Source organism: Panulirus ornatus, chromosome 24, assembly GCF_036320965.1.
Source record: "Panulirus ornatus isolate Po-2019 chromosome 24, ASM3632096v1, whole genome shotgun sequence".
Classification (NCBI taxonomy): domain Eukaryota; kingdom Metazoa; phylum Arthropoda; class Malacostraca; order Decapoda; family Palinuridae; genus Panulirus; species Panulirus ornatus.
The window spans coordinates 7,111,596-7,130,204 of NC_092247.1; the positions used below are offsets into that span (position 1 = coordinate 7,111,596).

General features: G+C 38.1%; 2 protein-coding genes across 4 annotated transcripts in view; one reads left to right on the plus strand and one right to left on the minus strand.

Moving 5' to 3' along the window:
* Positions 1 to 102: 102 nt before the first annotated feature.
* On the plus strand, positions 103 to 3,261 carry LOC139756974 (hexosaminidase D-like). The gene is given in 2 exon segments (XM_071676915.1): positions 103 to 1,389; positions 1,391 to 3,261. Coding segments are annotated over 2 exon segments (1,650 nt in total). The 5' UTR covers positions 103 to 450; the 3' UTR covers positions 2,102 to 3,261.
* A 3,366-nt stretch (positions 3,262 to 6,627) lies between these two features.
* Positions 6,628 to 18,609, minus strand: part of LOC139757062 (mitochondrial inner membrane protease subunit 1-like) — a 66,050-nt gene continuing 54,068 nt past the window's right edge. The window contains exons 1-4 of one of the 3 annotated variants that reach the window (XM_071677096.1): positions 17,784 to 18,054; positions 15,784 to 15,938; positions 15,114 to 15,311; positions 6,628 to 13,718 (exon numbers count right to left, since the gene is read on the minus strand). In XM_071677096.1, coding sequence (XP_071533197.1) covers positions 13,545 to 13,718; positions 15,114 to 15,311; positions 15,784 to 15,897 — 486 coding nt within the window. In that variant the 5' untranslated portion in view covers positions 15,898 to 15,938; positions 17,784 to 18,054 and the 3' untranslated portion in view covers positions 6,628 to 13,544. Of the gene's footprint in view, positions 13,719 to 15,113; positions 15,312 to 15,783; positions 15,939 to 17,783; positions 18,055 to 18,609 lie in introns of those variants that run through there. The other 2 variants (XM_071677094.1, XM_071677095.1) reach the window with 2 other exon arrangements.

Sequence of the window (18,609 nt, forward strand, 5' to 3'; positions counted from 1 at the left end):
CACACTTGGCAACTTCATAGCGAGTGAGTGCATTCATGTGTGTGTGTGTGTGTGTGTGTGTGTGTGTGTGTTTAGGGTGAGGCTGGGGCTTCCGAGGGGTAGGTGTGGATCAGCCCGGCGACCAGCAGTAGTTGTGCTCCCGCCGGCCACTAAACAATCCACACACACGACGCACACTCCCTCCCTCTCTCTGCTCGTGCCGCTCGGACTGACCAGGGTCATTAACACTTGCGTTGCGTGGTCGCTCGCCTCGTAAAGAAGTCTGAAGCACGATGGCGTAAATGTGAGGATCGTCAGTGCAAGGTCGCGCCTCTATTTATACGCAAGGACTTCTACGATAGTTATCGTCTTACAGTTCATCACACGTCCCTCAAACCTGGCGCTAAAGACACGTGTGGCTCCTCACTCCTGTGTTTTGCCGACATATGTAGCTCAGCCCAACTGTTGAGAATGAGGGCAAAGTGTCGACGTCGACGCGTGGAAGTGTTGGTGGGAGTGGTGATGGTTGTGGTGGCTGCGGGTGTGGTGTGGGTCTTGCTCAGCGAGCCCAAAACGCTCAAGCCTCCTCCCGTCTTCGTGGTCACGCCTCGGCACAGTCACCTCTCCCGCGTGCACAACACGCCGGGGGAGGAACTGCACACGCAGCCGGGGTCAGAGGTGCCTCCAGACCGCATGTGGCATCTGGACTTGAAAGGCGGAGCTCCTCGTGTGGAGGTGATCGAGAGGATGATGACGCTGGCGGCGCAAGCCGGGGCGACGAGCGTGCTGGTGGAGTGGGAGGATATGTTCCCCTTCACGGGCGACCTGGCCAACCTCTCCGCCTACAACGCCTACACGTTTGATGAGGTGAAGCGGGTGGAGAGGGCGGCCAAGAGTGCTGGCTTGACCATGGTTCACCTGATGCAAAGCCTGGGACACCTGGAGTACGCCCTCAAGCTGCCCCAGTGGGCGGGGCTGCGAGAAGGGGAAAGCCCCGGGGAGGCGTGTCCCTCCCACCCGGGCTCAGCCAGCCTGGTCATCGAGGCCGTCAGACAACTCATGGCCACTCTGCCCACCTCCATGATTCACATTGGCGCCGATGAAGTCTTCACGTTGGCCCAGTGTCAGCGCTGCCAAGCACGTGACCTGGCACCCCTCCAGCTGTACGTGGAACACGTGGCGCACGTAGCACGGTACCTGAAGACCAAGTGGGGCGTCCGTGTGCTAGTGTGGGACGACATGCTCCGCCACGCCCCGTCCCACCTCCTACACACCCTGGCCGGCCTGGTAGAGCCCACCGTGTGGGCCTACGGTCCCGACGTGTCCCGGATGGTCCCGCCGTACATCCTACGGACGTACTCCGCCATCTTCCCTAAAGTGTGGCTGGCCCCAGCTTTTAAAGGGGCGACAGGGGCCGCGCGCCATCATGCCGGATGTCGCCCGTCACGCCGCCAACACCCTGGCCTGGGTACAAGTGGGACAGCGGATGAGGCGGTACGCGAACATGAACGTGGCTGGCATTGTGATCACCGGATGGTCTCGCTATGATCACTTTGCAGTATTGTGCGAACTGCTGCCCCCGTCGGCGCCGTCACTGGTGCTCACGTTACTGACGGCCTCCCGCGGCTTCCTGACGCCCGCCACACTGCACGACGCCCACGTCCTTCTCGGCTGCCCTCCTCATGTCATTCTCGACCCCGCCAGAGACCCGCATCTCTGGGCTGCCCGCGACTGCGCCTTCCCCGGCGCCAACATGGCCTCTTTCCTTCACCGGTACGCCCGCCTGAGGGACGACATTCGGGCCATGCAGAGAGAGGCAAAGGACACGGGCGGCTGGCTCACGGACTACAATATCCGCCATAACTTTTCGTCCCCCAAGCGCGTACGCGAAGCAACGAGTGACCTGCGCAGTTTCACCTCATCTCTCAGGGACCTGTACGGCGAGGTCGAGCCGGTGTTGGCGCAGTACCACAACAACGCTACCGTGGAGGAGTGGACGGAGCAGCACTTGACGCCCCTGAACCACACGCTGTCCACCCTCGCTCGCACCGTTGCCGCACTCCTCACCCACACGACGTGGCCAAGGCGACCCCTAGAGTGGCGACCGCCCCCAGGAACGTGAGACTCCCTGACGATGCACCAGTTCTGTGTGAACTCATACCTCTGTTGGCTGTGATCAGTGCCTGCAGCATGTAGTGGGCGACAGGCAGGAGGCCTTGTGTTTACCGGACGAGTAAAGTACCACAGATAATGGTCGCCTTAACTCTGTTTCTCTACGAGGAAACTGCAGCGGCAGTCTACCACAGGTTTCATTATCAATTATCCTTATAATAAAGACGTTGGCAGGAACCTGTGATGATCATCTGATACAGATCTCTACAGAGAACCATTTCTGTATCTCACTGTGCACTTTTGAAATAGATGACACTCAATAAACAGAAAATAAATGCAGTGTATGAAATGTCCGCACGTTTCTTCTTTACCCAGCGAACAAATAATTCCATATATGCCAATGAAAACACCATAAGGAATAAGGAGACACAACATATTCAGCACAAAGATGATGGGCGCGTCAGAATCTCTGGGAGCAATTCCGTCACTTAGCAGTGTAGCTGCCGCGAGGAGGACTGTTTTATGACCTCCAGGTTTTTCTCTTCGAATATCCTACCAACCTCTCCCTTCTCCTCATTTTGGTCACATCCACGCACATTCAGACACCCCACTTTGAGCCTTCGATGAGGATGAGCACTCATAGCCTAGCTCCTGCTTCATATTATAGAAATGAAAAGTACAAAGAGGGTGGGATTTCCAGTCCCCCGCTCCCGCCCCCTTCTATGGTACACAGGGAATACGTGGAAATTGTTCTTTCTTCCCTACTGACTAACCACATCCTGTGCATAGTGGTATATCCCTCACTTCCACTCATTTCAGACAATGAACACACGATAAAAAAAAAAAAATCGCCACCTTTTCTTTGAAACAATTTTGACATTACAAACGAAGGATTTTGCAAAATGCCCATTGCTTTGGCCTTACACTAGTAGCCCTGTTTTCAAGATATCGTAATATATCAATTGCCAGCAACATTTCCCGTCATTTGCTATAATAGATGTTATTGTAATTTCATATTTCGATGGGAATAACGAAGTGAGTCTACCATAAAAACTGGGAAATTTCTCATATTCATACACACCATCCCTACCGAGACAACACGAGACGTATTGATCATTTCAAAATTCATCGGACATATAGGGGAAGATACTGTTTTTGCCGTGTGTACATACTCACACCTTGGCTTTACTCATTGTAAATAATTTCTGAAAAAATAAATGAAATTCAATCAGATTCTATGGATCTATGGGTACCCCTATTTTGATCATCCATAACACACTGGTTTGGAAAAATGACGACACAAAAGTTTTAAAGACTGCACTGTGAAAACTGAGCATCACAGTTGAAGCTTCCTTGCTTCTTATACAGTTACGTCTTGATCACGGTGGCTTACCTGTGCCAGTGACACACCGGGACTAAAATGCTTCAGTCACGGTAGCTTCCCCATTAAAAACAGGGGGAAGCGGCACCAAGGTTATATCTCTGACCAAGTGACCTATCTTTTCCAAGCACTTGACAGATACTGTGTGAATGCAAGAGCTGTTATGGCACCTATTCATCAATATATAGTTACATGCATAATGCCCTTTAATGTGGCTAGCAGACGACATGGAAACATGACAAGTCTACTTGCATGTAAGGCAAGGGTTGAAACCACTTTGCCCGCACCCATACAATGGCTATTCAGGAAAGAGCCAGAAGCTCTATAACTCCACAGTAAATCTCAGGGCTTAGGACCGTACAACAGAGCTGGTAAGGGTGTTAGCATATATATATAATACCTACATAGTTGGAAATGCAATGCAACTATCCCAAGATCACTTCATTGCTGATGAACTTCCCTCTGTTGGTCAACCATATTGGTGTCAGTCTCAGGGAACTGAATGTGTGGTAGCACCTGGATCTTCGGGAAACTTTGGTGCTGAACGAAGTAAACGTCACTTGTGAGGGTTTTTGAACAACAGTTCATCCAAAGCTGACCTTGTAATGAATTATGGCAACACATTAATGATATTGTGATTCTTGAGGTGCTACATCAATTAGGGTAACTGACCCCAAGAGTCGACAATAATTAACCTTAATGAACTGGATAACTTCACATAACACACCCTCAGTAACTGCCCTTACTGAACTTACTGCTGTCCCACATTTTGGGTTAAAAATCCATAGATGACCTTAGAGTATCAACATGAGACATGATTCAACAGCTGCAGTTATCAATCCAACGGATCTGATAAAAAATAGTTGACTATGAAATTGTGTCAAGCCCAAACCATCATCAACAAGCAATCAGAGATTGATTTTTGGCAAACTCAGCCTTAACTACCAGTTGACAACCCTAATAATAATTGAAAATCAACCTCAAGTGATGGGCAAATGACTGAAAACCTTAGTAAATCGATATCAAGCTTAGGTGACAGGCATAAAATGAATAGTCGCCTCTTATGAAATCATAAGAGTTCAGGTCTAGAACTGATGGTGGGAAGATCATATGAACCCCAGGTAATGGCTGGTAACTGTTTGCTCTTTTTCCAGCAGATTCAAATGCTTGTAACTTGTTCAAGGAAACTGTTTGCTGTTACAAGTTTAGCATCTGGATTAATCTCTCACATCAAGCTATATTAGCATTTCCTGACACTGAACATCATCATACCCTATACTTTAAAAATAAGAAATGCTATATTCACCTGAGATGAAAGGGAATCCTTTCTCTATCCAGACCGAATTCCCAGTTACTGTATTAGCCCCTCTTACCTGCAACTCATCTAAAAAAGATGTAAAAGAACTGAAGTCTCACAAATACTACAGTCCTCTCATAATAATCATTTCTTAAAGTTAGCTGAGAAAGCATGGGCATCAGAGGCCCTAATAAAGGCCATCTCATTAACGATATATATCCTAGCCTGAGCTCCTAGGTACCCAATCTATCAACCAACCCCTAGGGGTGGATGAACAGCTGGGTTTACTGTGGACCGACTGCCACAACCAGGAGTTGAACCTGTGCACTTGACTCTGGGCAACCTGTGAATGCATCACTGTCAGAAACATTAACCACTATATCACGGACCTTAAAAATTCACAACGAATAAGACCTGAATGTACATTGGGGACAAAACAAAGTCAAACCAATCACAACCATCTCCCAACACATTTGATGACAAGACAAAGCAGAAATAAAGCAATCAAATGAACCTGTTTGGTTAGTTTGCCAGATCTACACTTTGAACATTTGTCCTTAAGACAAAAAGCAGGTTCGATCTGATAATCATACATATAGTTATGCATCTGAGATACCCAGGGACACAGCTATCAGTGGATAAATATGTACATACAATTACTCTTGAGCTCTTGCCTACTTGGTGAAACCCACTCTATGCTTCTGCATCATTGACACAGTATGGATGTACAAAAGCTTATGAACAATCTTTAAGTATGAAAGACAGCCAAATATAATGACCAATGAATAGAAGATTTTGGAAATTTATCAATGTCTATTCTTGTTTAGTTGGTTCATTATAAGCTTCTTTAACAGCATTCAGAGATTTACATAAATACAGTAACATTCAAGTGATGTACAGATGATATGCCCAATACACAAACAAATCTTGCCTTGAATTTTATGGGAGATTAAATAAATACCTACAAGGCCAAAAATGCATGATATGAAGACAAGATGAAACATGAATACATGAAACATATGTATCAGGTCTGTATAATATACTAGTAACAAGAAAAGGAGTAGCCATAAGAGCCTATGGTATCAAGCATGTAAGACACTGTAGATTAATTTCTAATGAATCACTGCCTGTGAAACTTGTGATACAGAACATGATGTCTCATAAGGAAGGATGTGATGGGGATGGAAAATGGATGTGGGAGACATGACTAAAGACTATCAAAGGGACTATGGGGGCGAGCATTCCACCTTCCCAAATACTGGAATTAGTATCCCATGTAAGGACAAACAGGTTTCAAGAAAGGTGAGCAAAGAGAAGGATGGAAGATAGGGATGGTAATGTGAAAAGATCTTTTACAGAGGTATTTTTAGCAAATTGAAATATGAAGACACATTTCATCTACTTACTGATAAGGGGGTTTTACGTTGTGCAGAACTTGGGTCCGTAGCTGTGGGCTGTAAATCTCCATATATCACCCTGTAGATAAGATGGACATTTTACTTTTTCAAATCAGTACATGGTATATTTATGCCTGGATAAAAAGTCCACATAGAGCATCTTATATGAATTATTGCATCAAACACTAGATGAGAAGATTAACCTTGTCATACTAATTTACTACTTAGTGGATTGACAAACACTCTCAGTCTGACTCTTAACATGAGATAAGGTTGCCCATTTTTTTTGCTAAAAATTTTCCAGAATTCAGTGAAACCATCATTGCATCTACTTAGTTCACTGTCTGAATACTTTCCTTTCATATAAGTACTTTTTATGAAGTATCACTTCACCCCTTTCTTCAGCAGTTTCTTTACAAAAGGCTCATTAGAATAATCAAAGAATGGAATCTAAAATGCTGTATCAAACTTCAAAAACTTTATTAACACCCCTGTCATACATTTCAGCTTAGTGACAATCAAAACATTCATATTTTGAAAAGTTTTACTTGGGAACTACCAAAAATTTATAAAACTATTAATGAATATGTAAACTCAATCCATAATCTGATTGGTTGACATGTCAGGTACAAATAAGTGCTATGGAAAATGTTTAGTGAAATCATTTTCACTTAGCTTTTACATAGTTGTATTTTCAAAACTTAAAAATAATCTTGAAAAATACAAAAAACACTTTGATTCCTGGAAACATTTACGAAAGCCCACACCACTACATACCCCTGCAGTATGCGGCTGCTTTAAAATAACCATCATTATCATATTTAGTAATGCTGAAAGTAACATAATGAAGCACAGTAAAATCATTTTCTTTAAAACACTCAAAATTCTACCTAAATTTCATCTACTAAACTAACACCTGACATCAGATAAAAAGGAAATGGCTCAAGTTAACACCATTTCCTAATCATAAATCAAAAGGGTTGAAACTACCCTTTCATTTTTTCTATACCTATTCTCTCATCTCAAGGATGTAATTGTCCTGTACTTAACTTCATTATTCCTACCTTAACAATACTTCTATTTGGACTCATAAAACAAAAACACTGGTCTTTAAGAATAGATTCATTGAACTTTTCATAAAGTCCTGGAGACAAAGAAGCAACAGCATTTTGCCATATTCATCCAAACTTATACATTATAAGTAATCTTTAAAAAAGTGCATGACCCAAATGGATGGGAACAAAATTGGATGGTTCAGCAATAATCCCTATCTCAAGGGGTGAAGGGTAAAAATGGCAGGAAGCTGTGGCTCTAAGAATATTTTTTCATACTTGTTCACCGATTCCCTCATTAGTGAAGTAGCACCATGAACAGATGAAGAATGACCCCATTTGCTCACACCAACTCTCTAGCTCTTGGCAAAAGAAAATTGTTATTGAAAAGCTGACTAAAATACTAAGAGCATTAATGTGTGCATATGCATGACGGCAACTGAAACAAAGTGGATAGACAAAGAAATGTAGAGAGCAAGAAAGGATCATAAGTGGAAATTTACAATATATATGACTTGAGTGTTTGAAGATTCAGCATGAACCATTTGAATATAAATCATTACAGTCCTTTTTGATACTAATACTTTGATTTAAAAACCCTTCTTTTGTCATTAGCTCATATCCTATAAACTAGGATCTAACAGGTAGATGCAACTCTTCAAACACAGTTCTTTCATTCATAGCTTTACCTGAAAGCAGCTGCAAGAGGGATGTTTCAAGTGTTCCTAACTCCAAATTTTCTAATCAGTCTTTAAAACATGCCAGGATACATAAACATATTCCTTATTTGTTTAAAGCCCAGCCCTTCAACTTCATATGCCCTTTCAATATCATGAGTATTACTGTGGCGCAATGTGAAATTCTACTGCAATATCTTATTACTGAATAGACTATTTTCTTTCCCTAGACAATGATTTTGTTGTACTTGAAAGTTTTGTACATTATGACACAGGAATAAGCAAACAAACAATGAAAAAAAAGGTTATGTTTGATAATCTTAAAAAATTGTATTGCAAGAAGTATGTAAAGGATTGTACTTCATTTGCAGTCTTAATTTCAGTGATGCAATGAGGTAGCATGGTCAGACATCCTGTCTGGGAAAAGTATGGCTAGTTCAAACACCAAAAGGTGCAAAAGTCTCATTACAAATTTATACATGTATGTGATACAGGGACCAAATGTTACATTCCTTACTTTCAAAGACTAGAAATCACATCTGCAGTACTGTATATGAATGTCCTGCCTTGTTTTGTGTAAAGATATTTTTAACATTCCCTTTCTATAGATCCCTGCTGTTCATTGTTTTTTGTATTTTTTCTGTACTGTGTATGCACCTAAGCTGCATTTAGTTCCATAAACAATCATCTATTCCTATAATAACAAGGAATACAGTGAATAGCTATCTATTCTATCTACTTTAGGCAGCATTTAGTTCCACAAACAATCATCTATTACTACAATACAAAGGAATACACTGAATAGCTATCTATTCTATCTATCTATCTATCAATGTGATTTTGACTAAGTAATTTTTTGCTTTTTCAATCCAATGTTTATAACATAAGCAATGTTCATAAGATGTTTATGGTATCAACATCAGATAACAAAAGCTTCATAAGATGTTTATGGTATCAACATTACATATCAAAAACAAAAAATCCCTAAGTCTCTTCAAGGCTGTCTTGGACAGTATATGAAATCAGAAACATGAAGCTTAAAATGGAGGAACACAAAAGCAAATACGATATGGACACATGGCCATAATGTTTTTTGACGGGTAAGGTGCAAATATTGTCAGTTGCAGACTTGAAGACTGAAATACATGTGCAAATTTTGCACATATGTAGAGAATTGATTTCAATGGTAAATCATTCCATGAGCTAATAATCCTATCAAAGAAAAGATACTTTGCCTCAATTGAAGTTAAATATTTACCCAATAGTTTGCATCCATTACTACACCTGAAATCACACACATGGATATTTAGTTAGTTTCAAATCACCTCTCAACCTTCACTTTTTTAAACACATAAAGTAAAGGTCATCAAAGTGGCTTTCATACAATTTGTTTCTTAGTCTGAGGATTGTCTTGGTATATTTCCACAGTACTCTATTCCACGTCAATTTCTCAAGCTTTGACCAAAACTGAATATAATAATCGAGGCAAGGATGCAACAGTAAACTACAGTGTGATGATTGACTTCTTAGAACTGAATCTGAATGCTTATCTATGAAACATATAACTCTGTTTACCTCTGAACCACTTTTATGTACAAGTTACAAGGTTTTAAATCATAAAATATTATGCTTATTCTTTTTTACCTTATGACTTGTAGCTCAAAAAAGTTCATACTACCAACATGAATACTCATTGGTGATTCAATTCATTTGCTACATGTGAACTTAATCTATCAGTTTATTTATCTCAGCTTTAAGCTATACACTTCCAATTCTGTCGCAGCTTTACTTTCCAGCTTAGCATCATCTGGAAGCTTTAATATATTACAGTAGTGCTCATCATCAATGTCAGTGACACATATGAGAGAGAAAATTGGTTCTGAGAGACCAAATCCTTTTTCCTGTGGCATTCTACTTTTGAGCCATTCTGAAGCTTGACCATCAATCACTATTCTTTATTTATATCTTCAACTATTTTACATGTTAGTTATTGAAATACAACACCATCTATAACATGTCACTTAACTTTTGCCAGTGAACTTTGATACAAGACTATGTCAAAAGCTTTCCAGAAATCTAAATAAGGACTAACACCCATTGGATTACCCATTTTGTAAAAAAGGAGTTCAAAAGGAAATACTACAACAGCAAAAATGTTTCTGAACATATCTAATACATTAAGATGAAATCAGTTCTCTGGAAACACTGTTAAGAGTTGCCCTATGCCACTGGCCTATTACGGGTGAGGCACCAAAGGCTAAGAAGCAGCAATGGAGTTCACCAGTTATGGAGACTCTTTTGCTATAGTCACTCTTCTTGAGGGAGTTCCCAAGGGGGGAATGAGTGTTAAAGATATAGACATATAAAGAGACAGTTCTTTAAAACTGGAAATACCAGGTAACAAGATGGCACATATGAAGAAATACTTGAATGGAAAAGGAGTTGTGGATACGTAAAAAAAAAAAAAGACGTAAGTAAAAATTTGAAATGCAGACTGTACGGACAATTTCCAAAAAGTTGACAAAAGAAAGTTTAAGAAATAGGACCTCACAAGAGTACAACTCATTCCCATAGTGCATGAACAAATCATACAAACATATGCATGCACATAAAAAGCAAAAAACAAAGACAAACGGGCAAAAACAAACAAATAAACTCCCCATATAACTAACAAAACAATAACTACAAGATGTGCATATAATTCCAGATGGAAGGTAATGAATCCAATTTCTCAGTCATCAATCTGGGAAACACACATGTAACATTTGCATATTTTCATCAGAAAGCCATTCAACTATGTAGCTAAAAAAAGATCTCACTGTGATTCCCCCTTATGAAACACTATAAAACTGTAAGAAAAAAACTGCAACAATTGTGTAGTAATGGGATTCTTCACTAAGAAATGAGGTTTACTGTCATGAGGACAAGAAAAGCAAGGGATCATTCCTACCAGAGATAAATCTGAATCAATTGATATCTAAATATATCTTTATCCACCTTAAAGGTAACAGCACTTAGCTTATATTCAATACCTCCTGATGTTCTAACTAATGTTGAACTTTCAACAGTTATCAACGAAGTTTACAGTGAATATCGAGGTGTGCTTGCTCAATTCAGATATCATCTCTCCTATGAACACTGATGATTATGGAGATCTACAGCAACTTCTGAGTTTATAAGATGATAAAAAAGTTGCTGTCTGTCCAATGCTCCTTTTACAGCTTCTTCTACTCTAATATAATAGTAAATGCAACCCTGATTCCCCATAAGATTTTGCATTGGCTACAACGTTCTTGTATTTAAATGCTCAAAATGAGCATCTAAATACAAGAACGTTGTAGCCAATGCAAAATCTTAATTAAAAGCACACAATTTCAAATAATTACATTACTGTTCAAGAACAATTTTACTTCACAACACTTATGCTAACTTTGATGAACATATAATTCCTATATGGGAATGCACTTCATATTACTGAAACTAATGGGTTTAACATCGTAAAGCCGTCAACAGGAAAATGAATTCTACATCATTTCCTGGGAGAAATGTTTGCTTATTTCATTCATCTTCCAAGCCAGCTTTTAGGAGACAATATAAAACTACAGAAGATAAGTTTCATTAGTTTTTGTTGATTTGTGCAGCTTTAAAAATAAAGCAATGAATATTTTGAATTGTGATTCTTACATGCATATCAAGTCAATATTGTAAGTATTATATATATACAACTAGCCTCCCGTAAATACTCTGATCTTTTAAAGTAGCTTCTTCAGAGCACTGCTTTATAAATTACCTATCAAAAACCCGGCAATCAGCGTACACCAAGCAGTTTCTTTCAGTACATCACTATGATTACCATCCAGTATGTCATCATATTGGTAATTATAATGAAAAGTGGTATGATGTACAAGTTATTTCATCTCCATTAGTAATCACAGTACTTTCTAAGGAGTTAAGAGCCACACACTTACCCACAATTATAAATTTCTGTTGTAATACTATAACCATCAGGTTCCTAAACTGAAATTCAGGTTTGTAATTCTTTTCAACATATTCACAGGGGATAATTGTATATCAGTAATTTTAAGATCACTTAAATCTAATTGTATTTCAAATATTTCTTCCTGAATCATTGCATATCTGTTTAGTATATTAATCTGTTGTTAGTACATAAAGAAATCATTGCATGCACTCATGTTTATAGACTGCCCATTCAATAATAAACTTACTTCACACTCATTGCTGATCTTTGTCAGTCCATATAAAGCAAGAACCAAAGCTTTGCCACTAAAAGAAATTTATGATGATGTGCTTCAGGCTCTTTCAGTATCTTTTTTCAGTTCTGAACACTCAAAAGTTTAAATACAGTTCCTTTATATATCAATAAGCAATATGAGTAGCAGCAGAAAGGACTACTACCATAAATAAAGATGTGTTAATCAGGATTAAAACTTACACAAGTCTGAAACACTTCCATGTCTGGATCTAATCATTTCAAACAGTTTAAGCTGACAAAGCAACTTGCAACTAACAGAATCGTTTTCATAACTATTTGCAACGAACAAATTTCAAGCCTATTAATGAATTCATCAACTGAATGAGGAAACATAATTCCAAAATCAAAATTTGTTAGTTGGCTTCACTATCACATTAAAGCTATAAAAATGTTTACTTTTCAGAGCATATCAGCTTCAACAGCTCTATAGTTTTCATAACATTTTGCATAGCTACTACAGGAATAATGCTCTACAAAAACTGTCATCCTCATACAAAGTGGGAAGAGCCCTGTAAGACATATAAGGATAAATGTGTAAAATCTCAAATTCCATCTACTTAAGCCAATGAGATATTCTAATTTCCTTCTAAGGTAAGGATGCGAAAAGAAAAATGTTTCATGTTATAAATTCCACATACTCTCTGGTGTTGGGAAGAAATCCAATGTCCTCCCAGACTTAGCATGCATTTCTTTTTATCAAATCTGAAAAACGTATAAGGTAAACTACTGTTTTCATGGAAGTATGGTAATTCAAAAATGGTATACAGGTGAGTAGATGTTAATCAGAGTAAAATACTAGGTGATGATACATCTTCATCTAAAGCCCTACATACTTTGTGCATTCTATAGATCAAAATACTTACTATCAAATACTTATCAATTCTCAAAAATTTCAACAGCAGTTACAATATAACCTGCAAGTGAAATATATATATTCCAAGATAAAGAACACAAATGAAACAGAGTATTAATCTTGGACTTCAAAAATTTCTATCAAGATATTTACAGACCTTAACAAAATTCACATTCTGAATTCCTAATGTTTTTGATTTTCCAGAAAACTTTTCTGCCTTATTCACATACGACAAGTCACAAAGCTTCTTGTCACAAAGCTTCTTGAACATCTATGAATATGCCTTCTAACAAAGATGGAAGCACCAACTAAAACTAATCATCCACCATGCTATGCAAATTCATAAGCTCATCCAAAAATTTGGATAGTCAATGGATATTCTCTGCATAGATTAATCTTCAGTATCCACACTGCTAATGAAAATAAGAAAAACAAATAAAACTAAAAATATAATGAACTAGCTCATACAAAAACTGCTGCCTTAAAATTCTTTATCTCATTTTATCATATATGTTCTACTTCATCACCGGTCAATCTGCCATTTTTGAACAGAATCTAATTTTCCAAGCTCTGACAGTGGCCAAAGACGAAACACTGCTCGGCCACGAATCAATCCAGCTGGCACAGATCCAAAATTACGAGAGTCAGTAGAATTAAGGGGATTGTCACCTTCCAACCATACATGACCTTTAGGAACCTGAAAGTAGATACACAAACTAGACCTGTAGTTCAAATACTATATATTTCTACAGATTACTCTACAATAAGCACTTATTCTCTAAGTAACTATGAATAAGTGTGTGGAAATGTGAAAAAGAAACAAAGTAGTAATATTCAACAGGAAAAACTGTGAAAAGAGGTGTAAAGAGATACCATACAAGGATTAACCATATTATTCCTGTAATAATGTACAGTAATCTTCACATCTTATGAAAACTGCAGTAATGTCTAGCAAATGTCTAGCAAAATATAAGATCCTGATATTAAAGTTATGTACATTTACAGTTACAGGGACAATCTTTTCCTTTATTAGTACTCTCCAAGTTTCTGAAACAAGATGACTTCAACCTTATCAACAAAAGAGGAAAGTGCAATCCAATGAACCTCCATGCAACCATCTATTAATGACAAAACCCAACCTTAAAAATATCTATACTGCAGACTTCTAACTCATTTTCTTAATGTTATCTCCAGTGATAGAAATAATGGTGCCTGGATGAAGAAAACTGAAGAATGCAATTCAATTTTTTGCAAGATCTCACAGAAAGTCTAATAACTACACCAGATTTGGTCCTGTCACTATGCAACAACAGAGAATAAGTTATCCTTATTGGTGGGTATTCTGTACAGTGAGTACCTCAGTCCTTCAATCGTCCTGTGCATTAGGGAGTTTATAAGAGACAGACAGCTATCTTATTCTACTATCACAAACTGGATCCAGAGACAGCACTAACTGGGGAGCCCACAGCCAATCCACTGTGCTGCTAGTACTTCTCCATCTGTCACAATCAACAATATTGTGCTATCAATGTTCTCTCATCTTTATGCTTCAGAGCTTTCATCTTTCTCACTTCCACACTCTCTTTCCTAATTCTTACCATCTAAAGCACAACAATAACCTACCAACATCTATACATATTACCCTACTAATGCTATTCTAACTGATATAATCTGTAATCTCTTTGTGAAGTAAAAAATTCAAAAAAAAAAAAAAAAATAGAAATCACCATTCACTGTTCACTTGTACAATATCCTTTCAAAAGTGACATAATCCCTCACTGTATTTCACTTCTAGTCTTCCTTGACATCTCAAATTTAGTTTTAATCGCAAGTAATGAACTGTGAATCAAAATATAGAATCCATTCTTACCAAGAAACCCTTACAACTCTTGGCAGTCTTTAGTTATCCATTAACTTTACAAAACAATTGAAATAAAATGCCTTTTTCAGTCTGTACTCTCTTGACCACATAAGTAAAAAGAAATTCATCTATATCAAACAAAATATGTAAAAAAAAGTTGTCCTTTCTCTGACAACCCTCATCATACCTAAAACAAACTAGAGGCATAAAATGAACTTCTAATCAACTTACAATGTGAGTACGAAATCCATTCTTGATTTTGTCACCTCCAAGTCCAGTGACACGTTTGCAAATGTGATGGTGAGGGTTTGTTGGGGAACGAGCAATGATAACATCCCCTCGTCGGATGCGGTTGAAGCGAGGAGAGATATGCTCTGTTAGAATCACATCCTCCGAGAAAATAGTTGGCTCCATCGAAGGCCCTTTACACTGAAGATATAAGACACATTTAATATCACCTATAATCTTTCATCATTTTTTCAAATCTACATCCACTATGCAACTTCACAGGGTCAATGCAATGAAATTACCACTACTGAACCCTCTCCATAGCATGAAGTCAGAGCATATTTCTGCACTTCCATACATCATCACACCTTTATAGGTAACCTTATTCAGGTTACCTTACATTGAACATTTTACAGTATCCACCCATTTCTAAAATGAGAGCAAGAGGACAGAAAAGACAAAAGATGGAGCATGTTAAAAGATGGCATGGAATTCTGCAAGCATAGTACCCATGAGTTCTATGCTAGATATCTGCCAAAGGTATGAGTATGTAGTATAGTTAAACTATACAATCAGAAAAATTAGTACCCTGAGATCATGGGAGTAATGCATATTATAAAAAAGTGATCATCTACAGAATTAACGGGAGAAAACTCACAAAGTTAATACCTACCACCACAAAGTCTCCAACAAACTCGAGGGTGCAGTGAGCAATACAGCCATACTGGATCATGTAGCCAGCTAACCCTAGCCACCTTCCCATGAGGCGGTATACCCCCATCCGCATCACACTAGTGTTGCATGTTGATTCCAGTCATCACACTGCAACTATTCAATCATTTGTCACTAGTTTGGTATACAATATGTGAGTAATTCATGCTGAGAGTGCTTTACATGTTGAAGTAAATCTGCAAATATGTGTCACCTAGACCAAACTGTAATGTGAACTATGATCACTTATCAACTTCATACCCAAAACACAAAAAAATTCAAAGTGGAAGATAGCCCCCAAAGAAAAAAATCAAAATTCAAGTGGAAGATCTAAATAGATACTTAATACCTGGCATAATCAAAGGAGGAAATTCCTCATGTCAAACAAAAGTATCAATGATAAACTTTTATCTGGTGCCAGTACTACTTAGCAAAAAAGCATCACTTCTATTACAGCATCCATCTAATTTAATGGAGAGAGGTTATAAGTTCAGAGCAAATGTGTATAATGATCTCCATAGAAAACTTTGTTAAAATTTAATCATGGTCACCAAACATAAATCCATATTCAAACTTATAAATTCTTAGCTGCCACTTCAGTGGTGATGATGTAGAATAAATCAAAATAAGTGTCATTACTTTCCAGCTGAATTCAAACAAAATCCCAAAAGTGTGCAGCACTATGCTTCTTTTAATTCTTGCAATCAAAACATGCAAGTTGAAAACACCAATAATATGGTAGCACAACTAAAGTAAATGATAGCCTTAGTTTTTTCTTTGGTCATACTCTCCTTGTCTTCTAGTAGACATGTCCATGTTATAATAATGGCACCAATGCACTTGTACAACTCCTCAAATATGCTTAATGTTTTGACTCATCACATTATCCTTAATACAGCTATTAAGATCTCATACAGTGATGAGTATACAGTATTATTCCTTCTACCAGCTCATGACTGTGGCTGATTCTGTTCAGCAGTGCTTATGGAATGTTTAGAGAATATAATTAAAGTAGCAGAGCATGATTTGGAGCATCACATCAAATAATATAGAAGGACATTAGTGAGGGTTATGCATATCAACAAAAATGTGGTTACTTTAAAAACTTGGTAAACCACTTGCAATAAGTTAAAAGAACCTATGAAAACCCCATCTAACCTCCCTTCTAGCCCAAAAGTATCAAAAAATTTGTTGCTTGTAGGGAAGATGGATGGTCATTATCAGTCACTCAGTCTATTGTCTGTTTACTAACATTCATTAACTAGCTACACGTTGATCAACAATGGGTGTAAATAGTTTACTTTCAGTAAAAGAGCATGTATTTTGATTAATCTTGACTGCTAGTGAGGATAGACTTTCACATTTTCAATTAATTCATTGAAAGCAAGTTATCTACTTTTACATCATAGAACCCTATATCATTTCTGGTATAAAATTCTTACTATTACCGGTTTAGTTAATGTAAACCATTGCACATAGTGATCAAAATCACGTTCTATAACTGTATTCCATAAGCAGTGAACAAGCACTGCAGTACAAAACCACTCAACATCTAAAGCCACTTGTCTCCTAGTTGAATACTAAACCACTGAGTCTACAACTTGATGACCTCTGTATACTTTGGGTAAAATTACCGTTCCGGACATATACCAGTTTGCGGTAGATATGAAGGTCAAAGTCGTTCAAAAGGCACCGAAAACCCATCAAGAACAATTTAACTCAAACCAAACCTAATATGACGAACCTAACCTAAACTCAGTTTATACTGTAAATCATGTAATAATTCGCTGTACCTTAGTTCTGAGCTCTTTGCTTGTGTTAATACAAAGGACGTCTTATGTAACTTACAAGGAAAGTAAACGTCCTCCAATCTGGGTTTTGTATGAAAAACTACATATGCTCATGATTTCAATCTACGGTTTTTTACATATTGTCATGACGTAATACGAGTAAAAAACTCACAGTTTGTGTAATAGTGTCTGACTTAACATTTCTCCAGCCGGCAGCCGTGGGGGGAAGCACTCGCTTTCTTATACAATTACTTCAGTCGCTTCTAAAACAGAAAAGATATGTTCGATTCTTCTCAACCATAGCTACTAAAGAAAAAGTTCATTTACGTGTCTTTCTCTCATGTATCACTAAAGCCGCTACATATATATTAGGGCTTAAGCCATGACTTTAGCATGGAAGGTTTGTTGATACATCATCCCAGCTGTTGTCTTCGGCTTCCTGTGGAACTAACCAATGGTAAGGTATATATATTTAAAGCCCTTAACTGAAAATTGTGGCATCATCTATATCAATCTTTTTTATTATCATTACAATTGTCCTATTCTTAATGTAGATTGTGAGAAAGGTATGAGGATTCCTTGCTCAGTTGGGATGACAAGTAGTTAGTTTCACTTCTCGTTTTCGTGTTTCATAACATTGATTTTCCCAATGATATATAAGTCTACATGAAGATAGATTGATATATATATATATATATATATATATATATATATATATATATATATATATATATATATATATATATATATATCCAGAAATTTCCTATATATCCTCCGTTCATCAGTAAGACTGAATGTCTACTGAGCTTAATTTTTTACTTAAATAAGAGAGCTATGTTCTTTTAAACCCACAATTCCACAACAGAAAAATGATACCTTTTCTCCCTTTCGCGAACCATTACGTGCTCTCGCAACCCCAGAGGACATTTTGTGGGTATATTCTAAAGACATTATCATGATATATGAGGTGCACTAAGTACACCAATTTATAACTCGCG